The 21,522-nt window shown below is 36.6% G+C and overlaps 1 protein-coding gene across 9 annotated transcripts in view; it reads right to left on the bottom strand.

Annotated features, from left to right (window-relative positions):
• LOC139977877 (uncharacterized) overlaps window positions 1–21,522 on the bottom strand; it is a 221,559-nt gene that overhangs the window by 29,108 nt on the left and 170,929 nt on the right. For all 9 annotated transcript variants that reach the window (XM_071987580.1, XM_071987579.1, XM_071987576.1 and 6 more), the window contains 21 exons: window positions 20,927–21,088; window positions 19,602–19,742; window positions 18,559–18,657; window positions 17,734–17,892; window positions 16,583–16,720; window positions 16,095–16,190; window positions 15,759–15,863; window positions 14,999–15,160; window positions 14,040–14,186; window positions 10,289–10,387; window positions 9,422–9,520; window positions 8,635–8,799; window positions 7,887–8,021; window positions 6,851–6,946; window positions 5,987–6,148; window positions 5,387–5,527; window positions 4,437–4,535; window positions 3,208–3,588; window positions 2,743–2,841; window positions 1,864–1,962; window positions 948–1,046 (listed from right to left, as the gene is read on the bottom strand). In XM_071987580.1, the coding sequence (XP_071843681.1) occupies window positions 948–1,046; window positions 1,864–1,962; window positions 2,743–2,841; window positions 3,208–3,588; window positions 4,437–4,535; window positions 5,387–5,527; window positions 5,987–6,148; window positions 6,851–6,946; window positions 7,887–8,021; window positions 8,635–8,799; window positions 9,422–9,520; window positions 10,289–10,387; window positions 14,040–14,186; window positions 14,999–15,160; window positions 15,759–15,863; window positions 16,095–16,190; window positions 16,583–16,720; window positions 17,734–17,892; window positions 18,559–18,657; window positions 19,602–19,742; window positions 20,927–21,088 (2,883 nt within the window). The remainder of the gene's footprint in view (window positions 1–947; window positions 1,047–1,863; window positions 1,963–2,742; window positions 2,842–3,207; window positions 3,589–4,436; window positions 4,536–5,386; window positions 5,528–5,986; window positions 6,149–6,850; window positions 6,947–7,886; window positions 8,022–8,634; window positions 8,800–9,421; window positions 9,521–10,288; window positions 10,388–14,039; window positions 14,187–14,998; window positions 15,161–15,758; window positions 15,864–16,094; window positions 16,191–16,582; window positions 16,721–17,733; window positions 17,893–18,558; window positions 18,658–19,601; window positions 19,743–20,926; window positions 21,089–21,522) is intronic.

Below are 21,522 nucleotides of genomic sequence, written 5' to 3' on the forward strand. Positions count from 1 at the left end.
ACATGATGTAAACCTTGCTAGAACTGATCAAGTATCTAAGGACACTGATATTGAAATGGTTTACAATACAGCCCATTCCAGAAATAAATCTGATAAAGTATGAAATTCCTGGATCACTAGTAAGCAAGAAATAATTTACGGTCCAAATTTTGTGTAGCAGTTTTGAAGTCGCTAAACATTGTTGATTATAAAATACTATGGTTTCCCTGTGTGCAAGAACCTACTATACATTTTTTGCACTGGAAGAGCAGTTTGTCCATTTTGCATAGAATTCTGTGCTGTGATACCGAATAAAGTATTCCCTGTTAATTATTTGATGTGTTTTTGCTACTGTTTCTTCTAAATAGTAAAACTTGTATTTCTGACAATAACGATAAATAGTTAAAGAGAGAAAAATAAAATGTAAACTAACTGATTATCTACTGCAAAAAGAGCCTGTGCAGATAAATGCATGAAAGGCATGACAATTTGATTTTCCTCGCAGAGAAAATCAAATCAATATAGCTGACAAAGGGTTAATGGGCAGATTGCACAGACAAATCAACTGTAAGGTTGAACAGTGAAGTATTATATTGTGACTCATTCAGCCAAACATCTGTGTACTTACAAAGTTTGAAATTGAATGTCTTCTAATGTTCAAAAGTTGGGGATAAATAATTTTATTTACTGCAAAGCAACTTTATAGAGTGTGATTCAGAGAACCACATAAAACAAAACTAGGATTCCTACAAATAGAACATATTTTTGTCTCAAATTGAAACAGAAGTAGAATACAGTTTTGATATGAATTTTGATCCTTTTTATTTGTGATTCACAAGCTTGAAAGGATCATATCCCAGACAAGGAATAACATCATTCATCTTTTACTTTTGCTGGTTAAGTATTTTGAACCCACTGTCTCCAATGTGTAAGGTATACGAAAAAAGGATTTATCTAAAAGAACTTACTCTCAATCTCACAGTGTTCACCACGGAAGCCAAATGGACATCTACATTTTCCTCTGAAACAGAGCCCTCTATTTAGGCAATTACCGAAACATGCATCAACTGTATGAGAAAACGAAAGAATGGACATAGATTACCCTCTGAAACAGAGCCCTCCATTTAAGTATGTACTCAAACATGCATCTACTCTATAGCAAACAAAACAAGGATGGAATTATAGTAAGGAAAATGGCAACTGGACTTAATAGTAATAATAATAATCATAATAATCAGCAGTTATTTTTACGACGCTTAAGCGACCACAAATGTGGGAGAAACCCGCAAGGGCTTATGGATTTACAACTTACACGTCGGGTGGCTTCCAATTCAACATTTTAACTCAAATTTGGAATCTTTTCAATTTAGAAAGTCATTTCAGATGGGAAAACCGTAGGTTGCTCTTGGATGAAAAACCCACCTTACTATGACCCGGCCGGGAATCGAACCCCGAACCTCCCAATTGCTAAGCCTCATTGCTTCAAATGACTTGATAGATTGTTGCGAATGGAATGGCAGGAATAAGGTGACAAACAAAGTTGGGTATGTACTGATGTCCTATAGCCTAATATGTATGTTAGGTATTTATCAAAACAATGTAATTGATAACAGAAATCTAAATTTTACAAAAACTTACTACTGCCTCTCACAATCCTACTGTATTTGTGATTTAAACTCTCTTCCACCCATTGTCAGCAATCCATTCCTTACCCCCACATCCATGCCCCACATCCATGCCCCACATTCCTCCCCCACGCAAGCATGTGACGATATGTCCAACACTCAATTCACTATAAAACCACTGGCAAATTAAAGTTACTTAATACCATCTCTAGTGACAAAATAAACGAAAAACCATAAAGTATACTAATTTTGCACTTACTTATTTCCTCGCAGAAATCTCCATGGTAACCCGCAGCACATTCACAGGCTCCTTCAACACAAATGCCACCATTTTGGCATTCTTCAGCACATAGCTCATCTGAAAGCAAACAAGAGTAATTAAACAACAACAACAATGATGTTATGATGTTCATGTGGCCTGATGATGACATCATAATGTACATGTGGCCTGATGACATGATGATGTTCATGAGGCCTGATGATGACATCATAATGTTCATGTGGCCTAATGTTGACATCATAACGTTAATGTGGTCTGATGATGACATCATAATGTTCATGTGGCCTGATGATGACATCATACTGTTCATCGGCCTGATGATGACATCATAATGTTCATGTTGCCCGATGATAATGTTCATGTAATGGTTATGAAGATGAAACTATGAAGTACTTATCAGATACTGGAACAACATGATTCATCATATCTAAATTTCCTATGCAAAAGAGCAAGAATTTGAGGATAATTGACTCAGACAATTGTGTACATTGGTTATGGTTTTATTAGCCTCTCCCTACACAGACGATCACATAGCACGACGAGATCACGCTCTGTTATACTTATCTCATCTTATTGTCTTCTCATGAACCATCAATAATTTATCCAGGAAATGTTTCCAGGTTGTACTACACCTGGTACTGTTTTGGTATCAGGTGATAAGATGTCTCAACAGTGTGCTATTATAATGTGAGCATATCTTTGCCATGCTCAATTCACCTTGGCCTGGAGGAGTCCATAACATCTCACTTGTAGGCTCCATTTTAATTTCTGTCCTTTTCTGACAAAACGGCTATCAAACAGTTTGCACAACTGCTACATATAATGGGAAAACTGTATAGAATTAAAACTGAAACTGACCTATGGGCTGGCATGCCACACCACCGAATCCAGGAGGACAGACACAACGGCCACGCCTGCAGACACCGCCATTCAAACAAGGCTGCGAGCATTCATCAGCTGTAGAAAAAGATGTGAGGTTAATTAGTTTAAATGGAAGTAAATTACCTGTGTTCACATGTGAATGCTTAAACAATCAGACAAGTGTTCTGGTAGAGTGGAGGGGGGTGGGCGGGGGGGGGTTTCTTCACACATCAACAGGGGTGTGTTCAAGGGGGGATTGCGAACAGTCATAACTCTTCCAAAATAAATTGACATATCAGTGACCTAAACAGACTTCTTTGCAATTGATAGGAGTTTAGTATTTATGGAATTATGAATAAAAAAGTTAACAAAATATATGAAATATAAACACCGAATGTTTAAATCTTATCTCTGATTCTTTGACTGATCTCTTTGATCTGTTATTTCATAAAGTTAACTTACCATCGACTGTCATAAAGACACTTCCCTGAAGAGGATCTGCCAGGCAGATATATTCACCGCTGTCCTCTCCCTGTAGCTTGTAAATGTGGAGTACTGTCGTCTGTGAGTTTATAACTTCCGTTCTGAATCTGTCATCGCTGAAGCTAGTGAGAATTTCTTGTCCGTCCGGGGCTAACCACGTAGGTGAGTCTGCCAGGCTAGTGTCATTGATGGTACACATGTACGAAACATTCCTCCCGATGACGGGAGGATCGGTCGACAGTGGCATGATGGAAATGACAACCGGAGTTTGATGCTGGCAAGCTTTGCCATAGAAACCTGGATGGCAGTAACATGTACCATCGATGCAGACGCCTCTCTCACCGCAGTCGGGATCACAACCTAGAGGGGAGGGGGGGTGGGGAGATGGTGTAGAAGAGGTAAATGATGTAAAACCTTGACCAGGTGATCTCCATCATTGAATAGTTGCAATTAGAGGAATCAGAATATCGGTGGGGCTATTGGGATGTTAGTGAGGGTACAGGTAAACATAAGCTTGGAATCTTGTTTCCTGATTACACCTATTGAAAGATGGGTTGCTGTGGTGGGAGGGGGTCCTGGAGATTAGAAGTAAGGATTATGTGCTGAGGGGTCTAAACGTAAAGACTGGAATATGGTAGGGGATCATCAGTGGGGGGAGGGAGGTTGGTAGTAGGGTACTAAATGAGGGTGATGAGGGGAATAGGGTGCTCGTGAAGCCATATGCTTGGTATCTTAGTTGCCAGATGGTACCTACGGCAGTTGGACAGTAAGTTAGAGGGGGCAGAGAGGGCTGGAGAATAGAAGCATAGTCAATATGTTGACTAGATGTGGATGTGGTTGTAAAGTAGGAGGTGGTGAAGATGGATTTATAATGTGCTAAGTAATTTGATGTATTTTTCCACAACATCCAGCTGGCTACATATTTAGGCATTACTTTCATTACATATATACATATTACTTTTATTTAGGGACAATAAATACGTATGGAAGAAAGACCAATTTTGTCATTTGTGGTCAAAAATATAATTATATGAAAATTTCCCTTGGCTATTTAATGGTTTCAAGATGCACAACATTAAGGAAGACAGATATGGTATGGAAAATATTAGCAATTATTATGTAAAATGCTATAAACTTGAATATGCCAAAACTTACAATCTTTAGCAGGAAGTAAAATGTGTAGCATGAAGGATTGGTGATTATCATACCTTCAAATTCACAGAAAGCACCGGTAAATCCAGGCAAACAGACACAGATGCCTTCATCACATATTCCTCCATTGACGCAGTCAGGGTTACAGAGTAACGCTGTAACGGAAATCAAAATAAAGGAACCCTTCTGCTAGATTCTGAATGCATCAGATGACATGGATTATAATCCTTTGCTCAATTCACTGTCACTGCTGTAATAAAACTTTTAAAGAGTGCAAGCACCATTGTTCTATATGATGTGATTTATTTCTGATCTAGTTAAGTGTTTCTCTGTTGTCCATATATTATCATCACTTTTATATTTTAATTTGGGTTGGGACATTCAGTACTCCATTATATCTGTGAACTGAGTGTATGACCCCAATGGTGTAATAAATATTACATCTTACGACATTGAATCTATACTGTGAACTTTTATTAAACACTCATATGATAACATTAAAGTCACATATATGTCTGAATGTCAACAGGTCCCTCACTGTGGCACCTGTTATGCACTGACTCAAAGTTATATGCCAGGTTCCAGTTATTATCACACATTAGATAGTTTCCCCTAAGAGCTGTACCCCTCTAATTCCCAGTATCACACATGTAATACCACTAAAACTAATGAAAATAATTGAATTGAATTTATTGTCCACAATCGGATATTTGGCTTACACAGGTCGTAAACAGTAATAAAGCAATAGTATAAGTATCAATATTGATACTTATACTGAGTACTTGGTAAGGAATTCCGTAATAGACTGCGATACACATACAGTAACACAACAAATATACAGCAAGTCCTACAATTAAGAAACTTATTTTCTCACTTGTGAATTAAATATATGGATAGAATTAGGCACAAATGAGTATTTGCAGCGGGCCCTAAGTGAACGTGGTGGGCATAAACAGGAAATTTTTCTGTTCTTTAGATTATTTTTGTTATTGTATTTTCCACTCACTTGCTAGCACTATGGTGAATGAGGTAGTGAGAGGGCCTCCAGTGCATGTGTAAGATCCAACGTCTTCATCTGTAAAATTATAAATGGTCAGCCTCGTCTCAAAATGAGACACCTCCTCAGTCTTCAGATTATTGTTGGGGCCTACAAACAAAAAAACAAGAAAAAACATAGTAAACAGGCAGCAAAGGAGTACATAGTAAAATGTAATATTAAGTCTACCGACCAGCTCACAATAATCTGACAAACTAGAGCTGCCAAGAAACAAAAAAAAACAGAAACAAATTCCTTGTAATGACAAGAGAGATACGATGGGTTCTGAACGTGGAATGGCAATGAGAAGGATGTAACTTACTTAACGTCCAAAACCAAATCTAACAACAAAACTAGGCAATTAAAGTTATTAAACCATAGTTATGCATATAGATGACATTTAAATCTGTGCCAATAAGCTAAAAAGAAAACATGTTTTAATGCTTACAAGAGTAAACCTACGCAACTATAAAACATGTACAGTGGCAACATTAAAAAATTTTATATAATTTTGGAGGCTTCACACATACTGATTATTAAACTATAATAATGCTATAACATGATATTTACCAGACATTTCATCTTGGGGTATAAGAACGTGGTCTGCCGTCCTCCAGTAGGGGAATCGTGGGGCATTCTGTCCAGAGGTCCTACAGAGTAGTATGATGGTATCGCCAAGTTCTGGGTTTCTGGTAATGTTGTGGATTATGGAGATTCTGGATAGTCTGCCAACTATGGAAATGGTTACAATAAAAGGTCTTATTTAGGGTAGAGTAATAAAGCTCTGTTTATCTATACCAAATGAACATGTATTGTTAAACAGCATAATTACTATGTTGACAATATTTCAAAAAATGTTCATTCGACATATGTGGCAGCAGACATCAATTGGAAATTCATTTGCAACATTTCCATGTTAACATTTTTCAGCACACCATCTAAATTTTATCTCAGAGAGAGAAACATTGCTTTGGTCTTTTTTTAGAAGAATTTACACAAATTTCCTTTATTTCAAAATGACAAGATTCATTATAAAGTCTTGTCTTGGATATGATCTTGAAATCACAACCAAAAGTAAATTTTCATCATATTTATCGACCTAGATTTGCATCTCAAAGAAAAATTCTTTAAACCAGGAGAAGAGATGACAACTCCTCATCTACTTGATATCGCTACAACCGTGAAAGAAGAAATGAAGTAAAAAAAGAAATCCCTCTTAAAGTTTATTACTCATTCTTCTTTGAATTATTTAAATTCATTAGACATTTAGATGCCAGAGGGTGAAGTATGACTCCATCAATAAAGTGATACTTTCTTCAGTTGAATTTTTACTAAAAGCAGGTCCCCATCAAGACCTTGGGGCGATTGAGATAATGCAACCTTTGAAGTAAAATAAAAAACAGAAATGTGATAGCTTAAAGGTTGACAGCTTACTTCTGATCTCACAAAGATCCCCTTCATAGTCTGCTAGACAGATACATTTTCCATTTACACAGATGCCATTAGCACAGGGAAGAACGCAGGGTTTCTCTGTAGGAATGAAAATGAAAAATGACATTAAACATTAAATTCTTACTGTGAGCTGTGAGCTGTGATGCTGTCAATTTACATCAACTCTACTGCAAAATGCAATAATTACACACCTTTCCTGCTCACTTAACTGTGAAAATATTCAACATAAACAGGAGTGTGGACAATCAGTATTAAAGGACCTCAACCCCACCAACTCCCAACCCCCCTCTCTCCCTCCTCCCTCCCCCCCCCTCAATTCTGCCAGAAAAGCAGGCAAGGCACTCTGCTCTAATTGACAGGAATCACATGAACATCTTGATGTATATTTAAGCTTTGTTGATATTTCATTTCAAGATTACTATATGAACAAGATCAGATTACGATGCTTACAGATCGTAATTACGATAGTTACTAAATGATTACAGGGATCAGATTACAATGCTTACAGATGGTGAATACGATTATTATTAATGATTACAGGGATCAGATTAAAATACATACATTTCGTGATTACGATGGTTACTAAATTATTGGTGATCAGATTATAATGCTTACAGATCGTGACTGCCATGATTATTTAATGATTACAGGGATCAGATTACAATTCATACACATTGTTATTACGTTGGTATTTTAATAATGATTAAAGGGATCATATTACAATTCTTACAGATCGTGATTACGATGATTACAAAATATTCAACAATACATCAACGATCCTATGATTGAATGTCATTTATTTCTTGTCACTTCTGTTTTATTTTATTAAGTTTTTAGTTTTCTCAATGGAAAATCACATTTTTATATTTCTCTAAATACTGAATTAGATGTCTTTATTTTTAGTTTCCTGAAACAATCATAGAAAGTAGAGACCTGCATCTATGGATTGCTTACTTTGGAATGTATGATACAGACCTGACTATAAATAATGAAAAAAGCATAACCATGGTATACTTACCATAAGTTGTTATGACAACGCTGCTGTTGAATTTGTTCGCAACACATTTATACATTCCAACTTCCTCTTCTGAAAGTCCAATAATTATTAGTCGGCTCGCTGTGGAGTTGATCCTTTCGTAATAGATATCTTCACCTAAAATGTGACAAAGTATAAAAAGCAAATTGTCCATCAGACAAGAAGTGTTGTACAAGAAGTACTTGGGATTCACTCATTTCCAACCTATAGTTACTATTCTCATTTTATTTCAAAGACAGTACATACTAAATTTAATTAGATCAATTGCATAGTTGTTATTATTTCATTCATCTATTTTATGTTCATACATGAAAAAGAAGAAATAAAAATATAACATTTGTGTCCCTAGCTGGACTTACAACCGGCCGAGATTGAGACTGAAACAGAGAGATGATCATATGGTTTAGATGTGAAATGGTATCACCTGGTTACCAACTTGAAAACAGTTTGATTAGACAACTTAACAGCATGATGAAAACAATGAATCTATTTATTTGTAATTACATTCGGTCAGGATAATTTTCATTCTTTATGTATTTCAACCCTTTTACATAACATAATGTTTGGCTTTTTCAATATTCCTCAAGTAAAAATCAATCTTTTATTCTATGACATGCTAAGTTTTGTTTGGAAATATTTGTTGCAATTATTTTCAAATACACTTAAAATAAAAACGTATTGTGAAATTCTTTTTTGGAAATGAACTGTGTGACACAGGTGAACATTTTACCATCTCTGAGAGTCGTGTCTGGTACAAAGCCCCCTTCAGGGTTCATCCATATGGGGTCTTCAGGGGCGTTAAATCCCCTGGTTCTACAGATGAAGGACACATCATCACCCATATAAGTGATCTCTTCTTGCTCTGGGGTGATACGGATCGACACTGGTTCAAAATCTGAAATTAAACAGGATTGACAGACTCACAGCTTTTGATATGGAGTGGGATAATGAACTGGTGAGAACAGAAATAATAAAGTGGCTACCTGTGAAATGAGCTAGCTTGTTCTTCTAATAGGTTAGGTTCTTATCAACATATTCATCCCCTGGACCCCTAGGGACAATGGAGGATTGTTCATGGGCCACCAGACACAGAGAGCAACACCAACCATAGTAGGGACTGAGATCAGGGAAGTTAAATTTCTTTGTCTGAGATGGACACTCTCAAACTTGTTCAGACTCTCCTGAGAGCATATAGTAAGCTGTTGACGAACACATTCGGTTTTGGAAGCCCCAACTTTGAGTTGGTCCTCTAAAGACCACTTTGTCCTCACCGCCCCCCCCCCTCTACCCCAATCTTGCAAACCCCTCAGGAGCTCACATACCTCAAGTTGAGAGAGGTTCTTCTACAGGATTGACAGATCACTGCAGGATGTCTTCATGACTTTAAACTGAACAAACTTTATAAATGTATTACCTTTAAAACAATTGTCTAAGAAATGTCTCAAGTGGCAGGCCTTTAAAGTAGAGAGACAATGAATGCCTTCGACAAACTGTTGCGAAGAACTGAAAATACTTACAAATAGTTTCACACTGAGCTCCAGTGAATCCTTCCCCACAGATACAGTAACCTTGGAGACATGTTCCATTATTCAGACAATCTGGGTCACAGGGAATCACTAAAGATAAAACAAAATACTAAACCTATTAAAGAACATGATCGAGGGGCAAGTCTTACAACAATTTGGATATTTGAATATTCAATAAAAACAAATTATAAGAGGTGTTGCAAAAGATTTATGGTGATTTATGGTTTGCACATTTACTTAAAATGAATATTCAGATATTATGAGTTTTCCACATTTAAATATGCATTCCTATGTAGGTGTGTAATCTGTCAACCTGGTCTTAACAGTAATGGGTCCCTTTAATCTCATCCCATGGTTAATCCTGATCACGATGTTTGGAGTATGTCAAAGCTACTTCTCTTACAATTCGCAATGTGACGGTCCTTCTCGTTAAAGGGAACTGCTATAACATAGTAATATGCTACTACACAAAGTGTGCAAAACTGATACACAAATGCAAAGATGTCTAGCAGGTTTATAAACATAGACAATAATATTCTGAAAAAATATTAGATGAATCGAAACTCAGAAACTTCCAAATTGCTATAAGAAATGTGAACACTAATATTTATCCCCTGCACTACAGTATGCTTAAGATGTTACCTTGGTCCCACTAACACAACTTCTTTGTGAAAAGTTGTGAACATTTTACAAGAAAAGGCTTTAAAATGACACTGACAACTATGTCCCTTTATACACCTGATTAAGAAAAGAGTGTGTTAAATTGTAACCACTTTACAGAAAGCTCAAATATCTTTGTAACACTGTTTGAGCACAGTTTTATAATATTTTCAATGGTCATTGATGGATATCACATACCAGATATGTCACACACAGGACCAGAGAAGCCAACTGGACAAACACACTCAAAGTTCTCACATACACCGCCATTTTCACATGGAGGTTGGCAGTCAGAATCTGTAAAGAAATATATATATAAGTTGAAAAAAAAAAAAAAAAAAAATTGAGAAAGGAATACACAACAAGAGGTATAAAGTTAAAGCATATCATGATATATCATGATCAAACAGATTAGTTTAAATTCACTGCAATATTAGGGAAGCCTCGCAAATCTAACCTCCATGTCCGGGCCGGTGGATTTTTCCGCGGCTATAATGAGCACAGCCACAAGCAGATAATGAGTCACACTTGAGTGCACACTCTCTCCAAACCACCCTCCTTGCTATACAGTTACATTCACAGCCGCGGTCAAGTTTTTACTAAGCCGATTTGAACACAATAGTGAGTTGAACAAAACATCATAGCTAAGTCTCACGGTATTGAAACGTTTCAAAAAGATAGTGTGTTAATACGCCGTATTTTATCCTACTCGGAAGCAAAACTTCTGTGAAAAATAAGTAAGGAAATGTGAATTTACACTGCAGGAATCTAAAATGCTATCTTTCTTATTTTCCCAGTCGGCCAAGTAGGAAAAAAAACTTTCGTGGCCTTTTTGCAAGGACAGGTTTCCTGAATTTTTAAGATTTAAAAATCTAAAAAACTGAAATCACAATCTTACTTCTTGTACACGTGCCGTAAGCCTGAACCAGAGCCTAACATACGGGAAGACTTTAGAATAATCATACTAAGTTGTACAGAACAGGACCTAAACTACCTAGCTAGGTGAACAAAAATCGGTTGACTGTAGGGAAGTTTTCGCACTCCAGCGAAGCTGTACTTTTTTTTAGCCAGCTAGATCGTAGACATCATGAGGATTGAACAAATGACGATAATTTCTTGTGAAAGAAATTTGAAATAAATGTGGAAAAAATGCGATTATCCTTTCTCCGTTTTAAGTGTAAATGTTATTCTAGCATTCCATGGTTAAGAAAGTTGAAAGAAATAAAGTTTATAAACTTCATTTACTGACTTTTGAACTTCGTAAAAAAAAACGTCCTTTACAACTCTGAAAATCAGTAGAGAAATTAGCAATTGTGTACGAACAGTAAGTTGGATCTCACGTAACAACAAAAACACAACTAATTGTATTTTGCGAAGTTGACGTTTTCTACAAGGACATGGAAACAATATTTAGCATTCAGTTAATCATGCCAAGTGGCCTAAAACATGGGATTAAAAGGTTTACTTTCATAAAGATAGCCATACTGTAGCTATTGGGGCCTTGATATCGTGCTATGTCTGTATGGTATAGACTGTGCCTCGAGTGTACCATGGGGAAAAGATTGTTTTGTTCATGCGGAGGAGTCGGTTGGCTTGAGGTGTGTTTTACTTACCTTAATGTTACGGGGATATATACTTTTCTTGAACGTCTAAGATAATATTTCGCATAACTTTACCGATCCTTTACTGACTTACCTAATTAATTCTAGAGTGGAGCCAAAATAGTTTACTCCATGAAAAGTTTTTTGGAAACGTGCCAAAAATGTTAACAAACAGGTGTTAGACAGGGGGGTTGTTGGGAAAAATCGCAGCCCATGTACAGTATGCCTACCATGATATTTAAGTAGGGGTAAACACTGCAGTTGTAAACTGATGTACGTATAATACACGCTGTTCATTGTTAGGCAGTCTCGAAACGGGGCTTTACCGAACGTAGTTTGTTTCATAATATTGACAGTTTTGTTAGTTAAACTTTTTAAAGATTGTAAGACAGATTAAATCTCTTTTCATTTTATCACATAATATAGCAACTCTCACTTGTCATTTTCAAATTTTCATCAGTTTCGTGACAATTTAAATTCAAAAAGTTGTCAGTATTTTGAATCTTCTACTGCGAATTTTTTTTCGCCAGACACGCAAAAATACTAAAAATTTTCCGGGGCCTTTGCCCCTGGACCCCACACAAGGGGGTTCCACCCCTTGACCCCACCGATGCCCTAAGGCGGGCTCCTGGACCCCACGCCATTATGCTCGCACGCAACAGGGGTTGGTGGGAATTCGGCAGTTGACAACAAGGAAAATTATCGTATAATTATCAAAATATCACGATAATCTTTGAACTATTTATCGTGACGTTAAAAAGCAATTATCGCCCAACCCCAGTGGGGTGGGTGTATTACCATTATGTTTCTGGAAAATTTTGTCGAGTAGCCTACACATGTCATTATCATACCGGGGTTGAGCTATACAACAGCTTGAAGGTTCTCTGCTTGCAACAATGCAATACAATGTGGAGAAATAAACTGAAACTGTATCGCAAATTAGCTTGCATTAAAATTTTCACCGAATAGTTACTTATATCTCTAACCACATGGCAGCCTAACACACTAAGTCAATGGGAAAAATCAAGCCTAAACCATCTGTTTATTCGTTGAATTTGTGTCGCAGTTAGCTTCAGAAATCAACGTTACGGTCGATGTTCTCTCTTTAACATACATATGTGGCATAGCTTAACTATTGTTTTGATTAAATTCTGGTGTGTCAATATGGGTTTTCTGAAGTTCTTGGGGGCATATATTTAATGCAATGGCTGATTCAGTTTTAATTCATAGTTACGTACCACTCGTTGAACAAGGCTCATAATGTATAGGCCCAGGTAAAGGCTGCTTTTATCGAACTTTCGAGCAGCGGAGTTTCACAATTGTTCATAAGAGAACCACGAAATTTTATTTGTGAGGTTTGATAACGTGGAAGATTTGCAAGAATTATATAAAGTACTGAATCTCGGACATTTGGTAGTGGCGGATTTTAGTGTATAAGTCACTTTGCAACATAAACTACCGCTCTATTGGCAACCAGCTTGTGTGCATTCAACCATGGGACCAATATGCACATGCATAATGAGCAAGGGGTGCGAGATTTCCGCCGGCCCGGAACCGGCGGTTAGATTTGCGAGGCTTCCCTTATAGAAAGTTACATAAAAATAACATTGACAGTAATGGATGGTTGCCATCTCTCTCCAAAACCTCAAAAATAAAAGAATAAAAAATCTTGATAATTTCTTGTGTTCTCCCTTCAGAAAGCTGTTTAATTTGTTCCTTTGTTCTGTTATTTTCTTTCTATTTTGGCACAACTAATTTCAAACAAACTAAAATCTCATAGGTTTATTTACATATGACAAAGAAACATATATTTTGTAGCATAGCACAGCTGTGTAATATGTACTAGGAATCTCTGCAACGTAGCTTGCTCCTGCATAGGGATTCACAAGCTAAAACCACAATAGAAGTAGTAGTAAGTTGAGTCTCATCTATGGGACATGCTCAGTGATTAACCTCCGCCACATATCCCGATCTTGCGCAAGGTTTATTGCTTCCTCGAAATTGTTAATGTTAATGTCCTTAAATTGCGACTTTATTTTTCCAAGCAAGGTAGTCACGGGCCTTCCTACTGGTTTAGCAGTATGTCTCAATGCTTCTCTTAAAGCAGCCTTTGCTGGAGCCTCCTCCTGGAGTCTTGCTAACATGACCGAAAAATCTCATTCTTCTATGTGCGACTATGGATGACCAAGGTGTTTGGTTGGTAGAACCACAATGGCGCCATAATTAACATTTATTTTGAATAATTACATTTTTTTCATTTCATTTTGAAAAGAGGCTCAGCCCACTGGTATAACTGTAAATCATTGATACATGGAAAGTACGACCGCAAACCTTGTCTCTGTACTCACCATCTACAGATATGTTGAAGGTAACTGTTTCATACAGTGGACCAGCCGTGCAGACAAATGATACAACATTCTTATCTTCAACCAGAGGTATGACTAGTTCAGTTGAATATCTGGTGGTTCGTTTGCTGTAAGGATCACCCTCAGAACCTATGTAGAAAGTAATGGAGGTATTAAGAATGTGTTGGAACACAGATTATTGAGATATCCAGAGTATATAATTACAAAAAAAATATTTAGAAGGAATTCTGTACATGGCAAGGTGTACAGGCTCCAACAGGGTAATAACTTGTTTTCATTGTTGGGTAAGCTGTACTACAGTGCAAAAAGGAAATGCTTTTATAGCAAGTCAAACTTTCCAATAAAATTCCTCTACATATTACACTTCAGGAAAAAAAGATTAATGCATCTGTAGTAGGCATATCCTTGTGTTATCTATCTTTGAAAGCATCCCTGTAACAATTACAAGCAGAATGAACCAGTGATTATTAAGTTTCACTACTATCTATGGGAAAACATCTCTGTTGTATCTTTTTGCAAAGTTTAAATGTAAACAATGAACATGTATAATGATGGAAACATTAGGTTTTCTTACTAATAAAATTGTAAAAATTATATTAGTGATAGGATCTGGATAGTTCAACTGGTAGAATGCAGGACTTGTAATCCTGATGCCACTGGTTTGAGTCCTGTTATTGCCAAACAATGCTTTGCTCTTTCAGATCTGTTTAAAAATCTCCTCGTCTTTTTTGTTTGTTTGTTCAATTCTTCATAAGATTGGTAGCACACACTGACTCACTGAGCCCGTACAGGAGTATGAGTCCACCGTTACCGGCAGTAGACCAAACAGGAAAGAGTGGGGCCTTGTCACCACTGGTGACACAGGTAGCTCAGACCTGACTTCCCACCCGGTATATATTATTATTTGTAAGATTGGTACACATTAGGGAACACTGACTCACCGATCCCGTACGGTAGTATGAGTCCACCGTTACCGGCAGCAGACCAAACAGGAAAGAGTGGGGCCTTGTCGCCACTGGTGACACAGGTAGCTCGGACCTGACCTCCCACCCGGTACTCATTATCAGGATGTATCTCCACTCTAATGAAAGCATCTTTTGGTTCTGGTAAAGAAATGATAAAAGGAACATTGTGAAAAGAATTCATATGATAAAATCAGCTCAATTTCTATAATGACCCAAAATGTAAATTTAAATTTAATTTTAATCAAGTTTCTGTTCTACCAAAATGTTTCTTTGTTCTTTGACAGCCTATACAAAAGGCAGAATTTCTCTTGGAAATTCAATTCCTCCTTCGTACTGCTTTCTATTGGTGTTATTAGGAAGTGATCACTAGTTCAATGTATGGAAGGTACTATGTGACCTCTGACCTCAGTAAAGAAATGGATATTTAGGGAATGCCAACAACTAAGGGATGGATAGTCCAGTTGATAGAGAATGGGGATTTAAACCTGGAAGCCAAAAATTTGATCCCATTGTAGCCAAAACATGTAGCCAAGTAAAATTTAGTTGACATACAGTATAATCTATCATTTCAAGAGTGTCCTAAAAATCTACTTTTCTCTAATTTTTTTGTCTTGTCTTAGATTTGAAGTTTTGCACTTTGGATTGCCCTCACTTTGTTGACTACCATTGCGTAAAAAGGACACAAATTTCCACTTGGGTAAAAAACAAACCTCTCATATAAATAAGATTAACTTACTCTCTTGTTGACAGAATTCCCCGGTATAATTTTTAGGGCAGTAGCAGAAATTGTCGACACAGGCTCCTCCGTTCAGACATTGGAAGAGAGCATTGCATCCTGGTTCTGAGAGATAAAGAAATAGAAAATAATGGAGAAAGGATACCAAGTATAACATATCAAAAGTAATTTGAAACTAATTGAAATGTCAGTTCCTGTAACATTTACCAAAATAGAATTATCACAATGACAGAAGAGGGAACTTAGGGACTGTGAATTGTAATTACGATGAAGAGAGTCATGGACTAAATTCAGAAAATAAAAAATCAAATGAGTTTTAAGTGAGGTGGTACTTACTTATTTCATCACAACTTTCTCCTGAGAATGGTTCTCTGCACACGCACTCTCCTTCCAAGCAGACACCGTTTTCACAAGGTGCAGGACATCCTAACTCTGAAAATAAACATAGACAAAAGAAGAATAAGAAAATTGTACTCTGCTAATTAACAGATTACAATTTTCCTCACATATTATATTACTTATAATTGGCATAGTACATATGAATTCACAAGTTTTCTTTTACATGTATCTGGTGGAAGAAATTCCATGAAATCCATTTAAAACAGATGTTAATAACCAGTCATAGATATTAACCTAATTACTACTGTTATGCAATTTTAACAGTTCAGCATTTACTGCTCTCCTTTACAATTATGAAAATGACACTGTCTGACCAGGACATAAAACTGATTTATAATCCCTTAGCTCCAAGATATTTCTTCAATTAATTGCTTAATTGGTGCAGTCTGCTAATTAATGCTGTGATATTTATAAACGAGTCTCACCAACAATGATCTCAAAGGTTTCCACCAGGGGTCCAAGTTCACATGTATAATTTCCAGAGGCTGAAGACTGAATGCTGTCAAACACTAGCGTCATTCTTCGGATTGTGTCAGGACTTGCATGGCGAGATACATTTCCTCCTGTCCGAGACAAATGGAACGAGAAAAGAGAATTTAAATTTAAATATGGTAAGTAGTTAGATAGTGTTACATTAGTCAACATAGAGACTTAGTTCCTATTGTTTATTGGTAGATCTTAATCAAATCCATCTAGCAACCATGACTGCGCATTCACCTCACTCAACAAGGAGTATACAAACTGCTCTGTATTTAAACTAAATATGGACTTTATTTGGTTAATATGTGTCTGTAAAAAGGCATTCACATCCACCAAGCTGTTAGTTGCTTCCTTGTGTGTAATCCCCTCAACCATTTATCATGTTTTAAGTCTCTTGTCTGAACACATCACTATAAATTCTTTGAACATTGTTGGTTGAAATAAAGTTGAATTGAATTGAATTATTGAATAGACAGACAGTTCTACAGAAAATCTTCCCTGGTAAAAATATGTCATTTGCATGGAAATATGGAATACTATGTGCTGCTGACATAGGCTAATACCACTACTATTAACACTGTAATGTTATACAACACTATGTCACTATTTTCAAACACCATTAGCACCACCAGTTCACCACCAATCAGATAATATCTTCAAAGTACTTATGGCATCACTGACACCATACCCACTATTGTCAATTTACACCAACCTTAACACCATCTGTGCACCTCCAATCAAAACATAACTCTCAAGTATTATTATCTGCATCGATACCATGGTAACTAAGAATATATCACTAACACCACACCACTACTATCGATTCCACCTTCCATTTCCACTAACACCAGGTACCGTATGTCATTATAACCATGACTGTCATCGTCAGTGTGACACCAACACAAGCACCCTTAGAGTAACATATATTTCACTAATGTGTTGTCCTCTATAACAACACCAACATGTCACCACTTAATTCATACTATTATGATCATCACCACACTGTATCATCTATTTAACACAGACATGTCACCGATATTATGCTACCATCAGCATCATAACAGTAAACCGACTACCAGTAGGTGATCATCGTTACCTTGTCCCAGAGGATGTATTTCTTGCCCCTCTTGATCATACCAGCTCGGTCTACCAACCGCAAGAGGACCCACCACTTCACAGCGGACTTTGTACTCATCACCTGTCTCAGGGTTTTCAACGATGATGGGTTTCACCACCAAGAAGAAATCTTCCTCAACTAAAGAGAACAATTACAAGGCACATAATAGCAATGGATAGAACTGTTTAAACAATACAAAAAAACAGATATTTAGGAAAACGTTTGCATTCATGTCTCCTTTTAATGAAGAAATATCAAGAAAAAAATCCATCTTAATAGACTTTCTGGCTTTTAATAGATGAGCATACAACAGTGTTAGAACATTTCAGGGTTCTGTCATAATTTAATGGTGTCTATATTGAAAACCACAAAGAGCTTTAGAAACTTCACTATCCTTCAACATATTTGATATTTTTTCTTTGACTATGAAATAACAAATTTTAAATTTTACCTAAATTCATCTCTTAAATTAAGAAATTTATACTTGCTGCAACTTCTGTTGGTGTGTTTGAAGGTAGTAGACAAAAAGTTAATGTTTATACAATGATAATAAATGATAATTAATCCTGCTATCCTGCTATCTTTGCCACTGTGAACTTTTGAAAAGAACCTTCAAACACCTGCAGCTCAACAATTATTAAAGAGGGTTTGTTAGACAAACTTGTTAAATAGTTGAGGCAACGATTATTTCAAAAACCTTCATGAAAATATATATAAATTGGTCATCTTTTAAAATAGACTCTCCAAACTGTGTACCCAGGGTCATAGATGTCAATTTATGAAGAAAAAAAAAAAATATCTAACGTGAAAATCGACAGGATGATCCCAGGAATCCGTCCGGACAGACGCAGTAACTTTCAATACACGTTCCTCCATTAAGACATTCCTGAGCACAGGTTGGTTCTACGTACAAGGAGACAAAATAGCAATGAAGATCAACAGATATCTCTTTAAAGGCTGTGAAGACTCGCGCACAAAGAAAGGTCCCATGCCGGTAATCTGACCTAGTTTCGAATGAGGTGTAACAGAAGTGTTAGACACCACCATCGATCCCAGAAAATACACACACAGCTTGCTACCGTCGGTAATTAGACACTAGTGTACAGTTAATACATACAGCTACGGTCAATACCCACAACACAGTGTACATAACAGCATGGACATCTCAGGTCTAGATAAAAGATAACAAGGTATCATGTTTCATTACTGTTTGCATTTTGTAGCGACAAGAAGAAAATGTCACTTGCAAGCAACGGAAAGTTAACTTTTTCAGAGTGCTGCATGTGGTTTGGGGCGAGTCTTCAATGCCTTTAAGATTAAACGGCCATACAATCAGTAATTACCACTAAATATCACAGAGTGTTAAATCAAAGATCATTAGACATGCTCAACCTTCAACAAGCATTTCGCTGAATCAAGAATGAACACTGCATCAATTTCTGGGAAATAAACCAGATTGTCAGAAGCTCTTGTTTAGTCTTGCATTAAAACCACCATTTCTTTCAATTGCCTCTCTGTTTCTTAGCAAGTCTCCAAATTTGGGCAATTCTCTGTCTGAGTAATAATGCAAGTGGATTTTACCATTTGCCAGTAGACAAAAAAAAGGCATATGCATTTTTATGCCAGTTGACATTAAGAACATATTAAACAACAACATAATCCAGCAACTGATTTGTGGAGGTGATTTTATGATTTAAGATTATGATTATGATTTTATGATTACATGATTTTAGCAACAACAAAAACACATATTTTTCAACCACCAATTTTGGCATTTGGTAGCAAGCAACTAAAATTGTGAAATTCTAGGCATGGGCGCAGTAGACATTTGCTAATATTATACTCACCGTATGTATATACCAGGACACTCTTCCTGATGGGGCCAGTCACACATGTGTATAGCCCGACCTTGTCATTGCTGAGGTTTGGTACCACTAGTCTGGTGGTACTTGGGGTAATCACTTCAATGTAGGCCTCTACGTCACCATCTTTGTAAAGAGAAAATAGCGAGGACTGATTGGGCATGTGAGCAAGAAAAGCTTTCATGGGTAGAGAAGCCCCTTTTTAGTTAAACTACTACCATAGTCATTTTTAGCACCCTATTAGGCACCTGGCAACACACTTATAGAAATAGCAACAAGAATACCAGTCACATCGCCATGAGCATCTTCTTCACGGATACCGCCGCAGTACAAATATTCATTATTACGATTATCATTATCTTTGTACACTACAAAAGAATATCAATTTTATAAAGTCATTCACATCAACTTAGCTTACAGCAGCAGAATGTATCTGAGATCAAGAAGGAGCCAATTAATAATATCAGCAAATGATAACAGGAAAGTGAATTGTACACATTTCATTGCCTATAAGGAAGCTGGCATATATACTTGTGATATGTGATTTGTATGTCACAGGGATGAGCCTGGGGTAAAAAAAAATCACGGAACTTTGCACAAAAAAAAAAAGAGGCTCCATTTTGCATATGCTACAGTTTGTCAGGATAATAGTTTTTGTCCCTGAGGTAGAAATTTGCGGAAAAAGCTTATGCCTTATGTCTCTATCATGCCTCTCCATGACAAATAAGGTTGTTGTTAGTGGATTCTTACAGGTCATTTTCCTATATGTTTAACCGTCATATTGACATAAAACTAGATCCTCATTGCTTGCCTCATGTTCCCGCTGGTAATGTGCTGGAATTTGAATTGAATTGAATTGAATTTATTTCTACATTCCATTATTTTACATTTTGAACAATTTATGATAAATATAGATGGTATCAAATACAGTAAACAGTAAATATAGAGTATTGAAATAATATGTGAGATGGAAGTAGAGGAACCAGAAATAAGTGGATACTTTTCTGGTCTGGTCCCTTTGTAACAAAGAAAGTGCAAAATACAACACCCACCCCACTAACCCCTGTCCCCCCTCCCCCAAAAAAACCCAACAACCCAATTTGAATTATCATATAGAATAATTACACTTTCCTGTATATAATTCCTTTAATAGTCTGCTATGACGCCAACAAATTGTCACAAAAGTTAATTCAAAATACATCTTGATGACAACAAATACATATATATATGTTTCTCATATGTATTAACTATACTGTTAGGATAGTGGTCCTAGGCTATGATAAACACCTTTTAGATTATATTTTACTTACCGGTGGGTATTTTGGGTCCTAGAATGGTATCGTTGAGGCCCAACCAGCTTGGAGTGGGTGGTAGACCCACTCCGGTCACCTCACAAAGAATACTTGCTGTGTTACCCAGGAATGGAGGTTCTGTCCTTTCATGAATCAGCTCAATGTCATATGAAAGAGGGGCTGCAACAAAATTCGGTTAACAAGTTGGTGACTCAAGTGGAGTTTGATATTTTCTTAAAAGTGCAAGAACATTTAAAAAAAAAATAAATAAATTTGAGCACATAAAAGTAACTGCTCAAATGATGAAAAATAACGAACTAGGAATGGCTTAAATATCAAAATTTTGAAGAAAGAAAAAAAAAACAAAGAAAGAGAATGCTATATAAGTTATAATCAAAGCTCTTCTCAGGGACAAAAAAGCCAGTTTTAATAGACTATCTGACACCCTATTGATGATGAACTAGTCCTGCCACGACGACTTACCAGAGACTTGACAATCTCAATAAATTAATTTTTAAATCATTTTCCTGTGCTTTTTCAGCTGACTTATCCTTATTGTTTCTACTCCTCCTTGTACAATATGATTTACAACACAGGGTTGTCAGATATTAAAG

This window comes from Apostichopus japonicus, chromosome 12 (assembly GCF_037975245.1).
Source record: "Apostichopus japonicus isolate 1M-3 chromosome 12, ASM3797524v1, whole genome shotgun sequence".
Taxonomy (NCBI): domain Eukaryota; kingdom Metazoa; phylum Echinodermata; class Holothuroidea; order Aspidochirotida; family Stichopodidae; genus Apostichopus; species Apostichopus japonicus.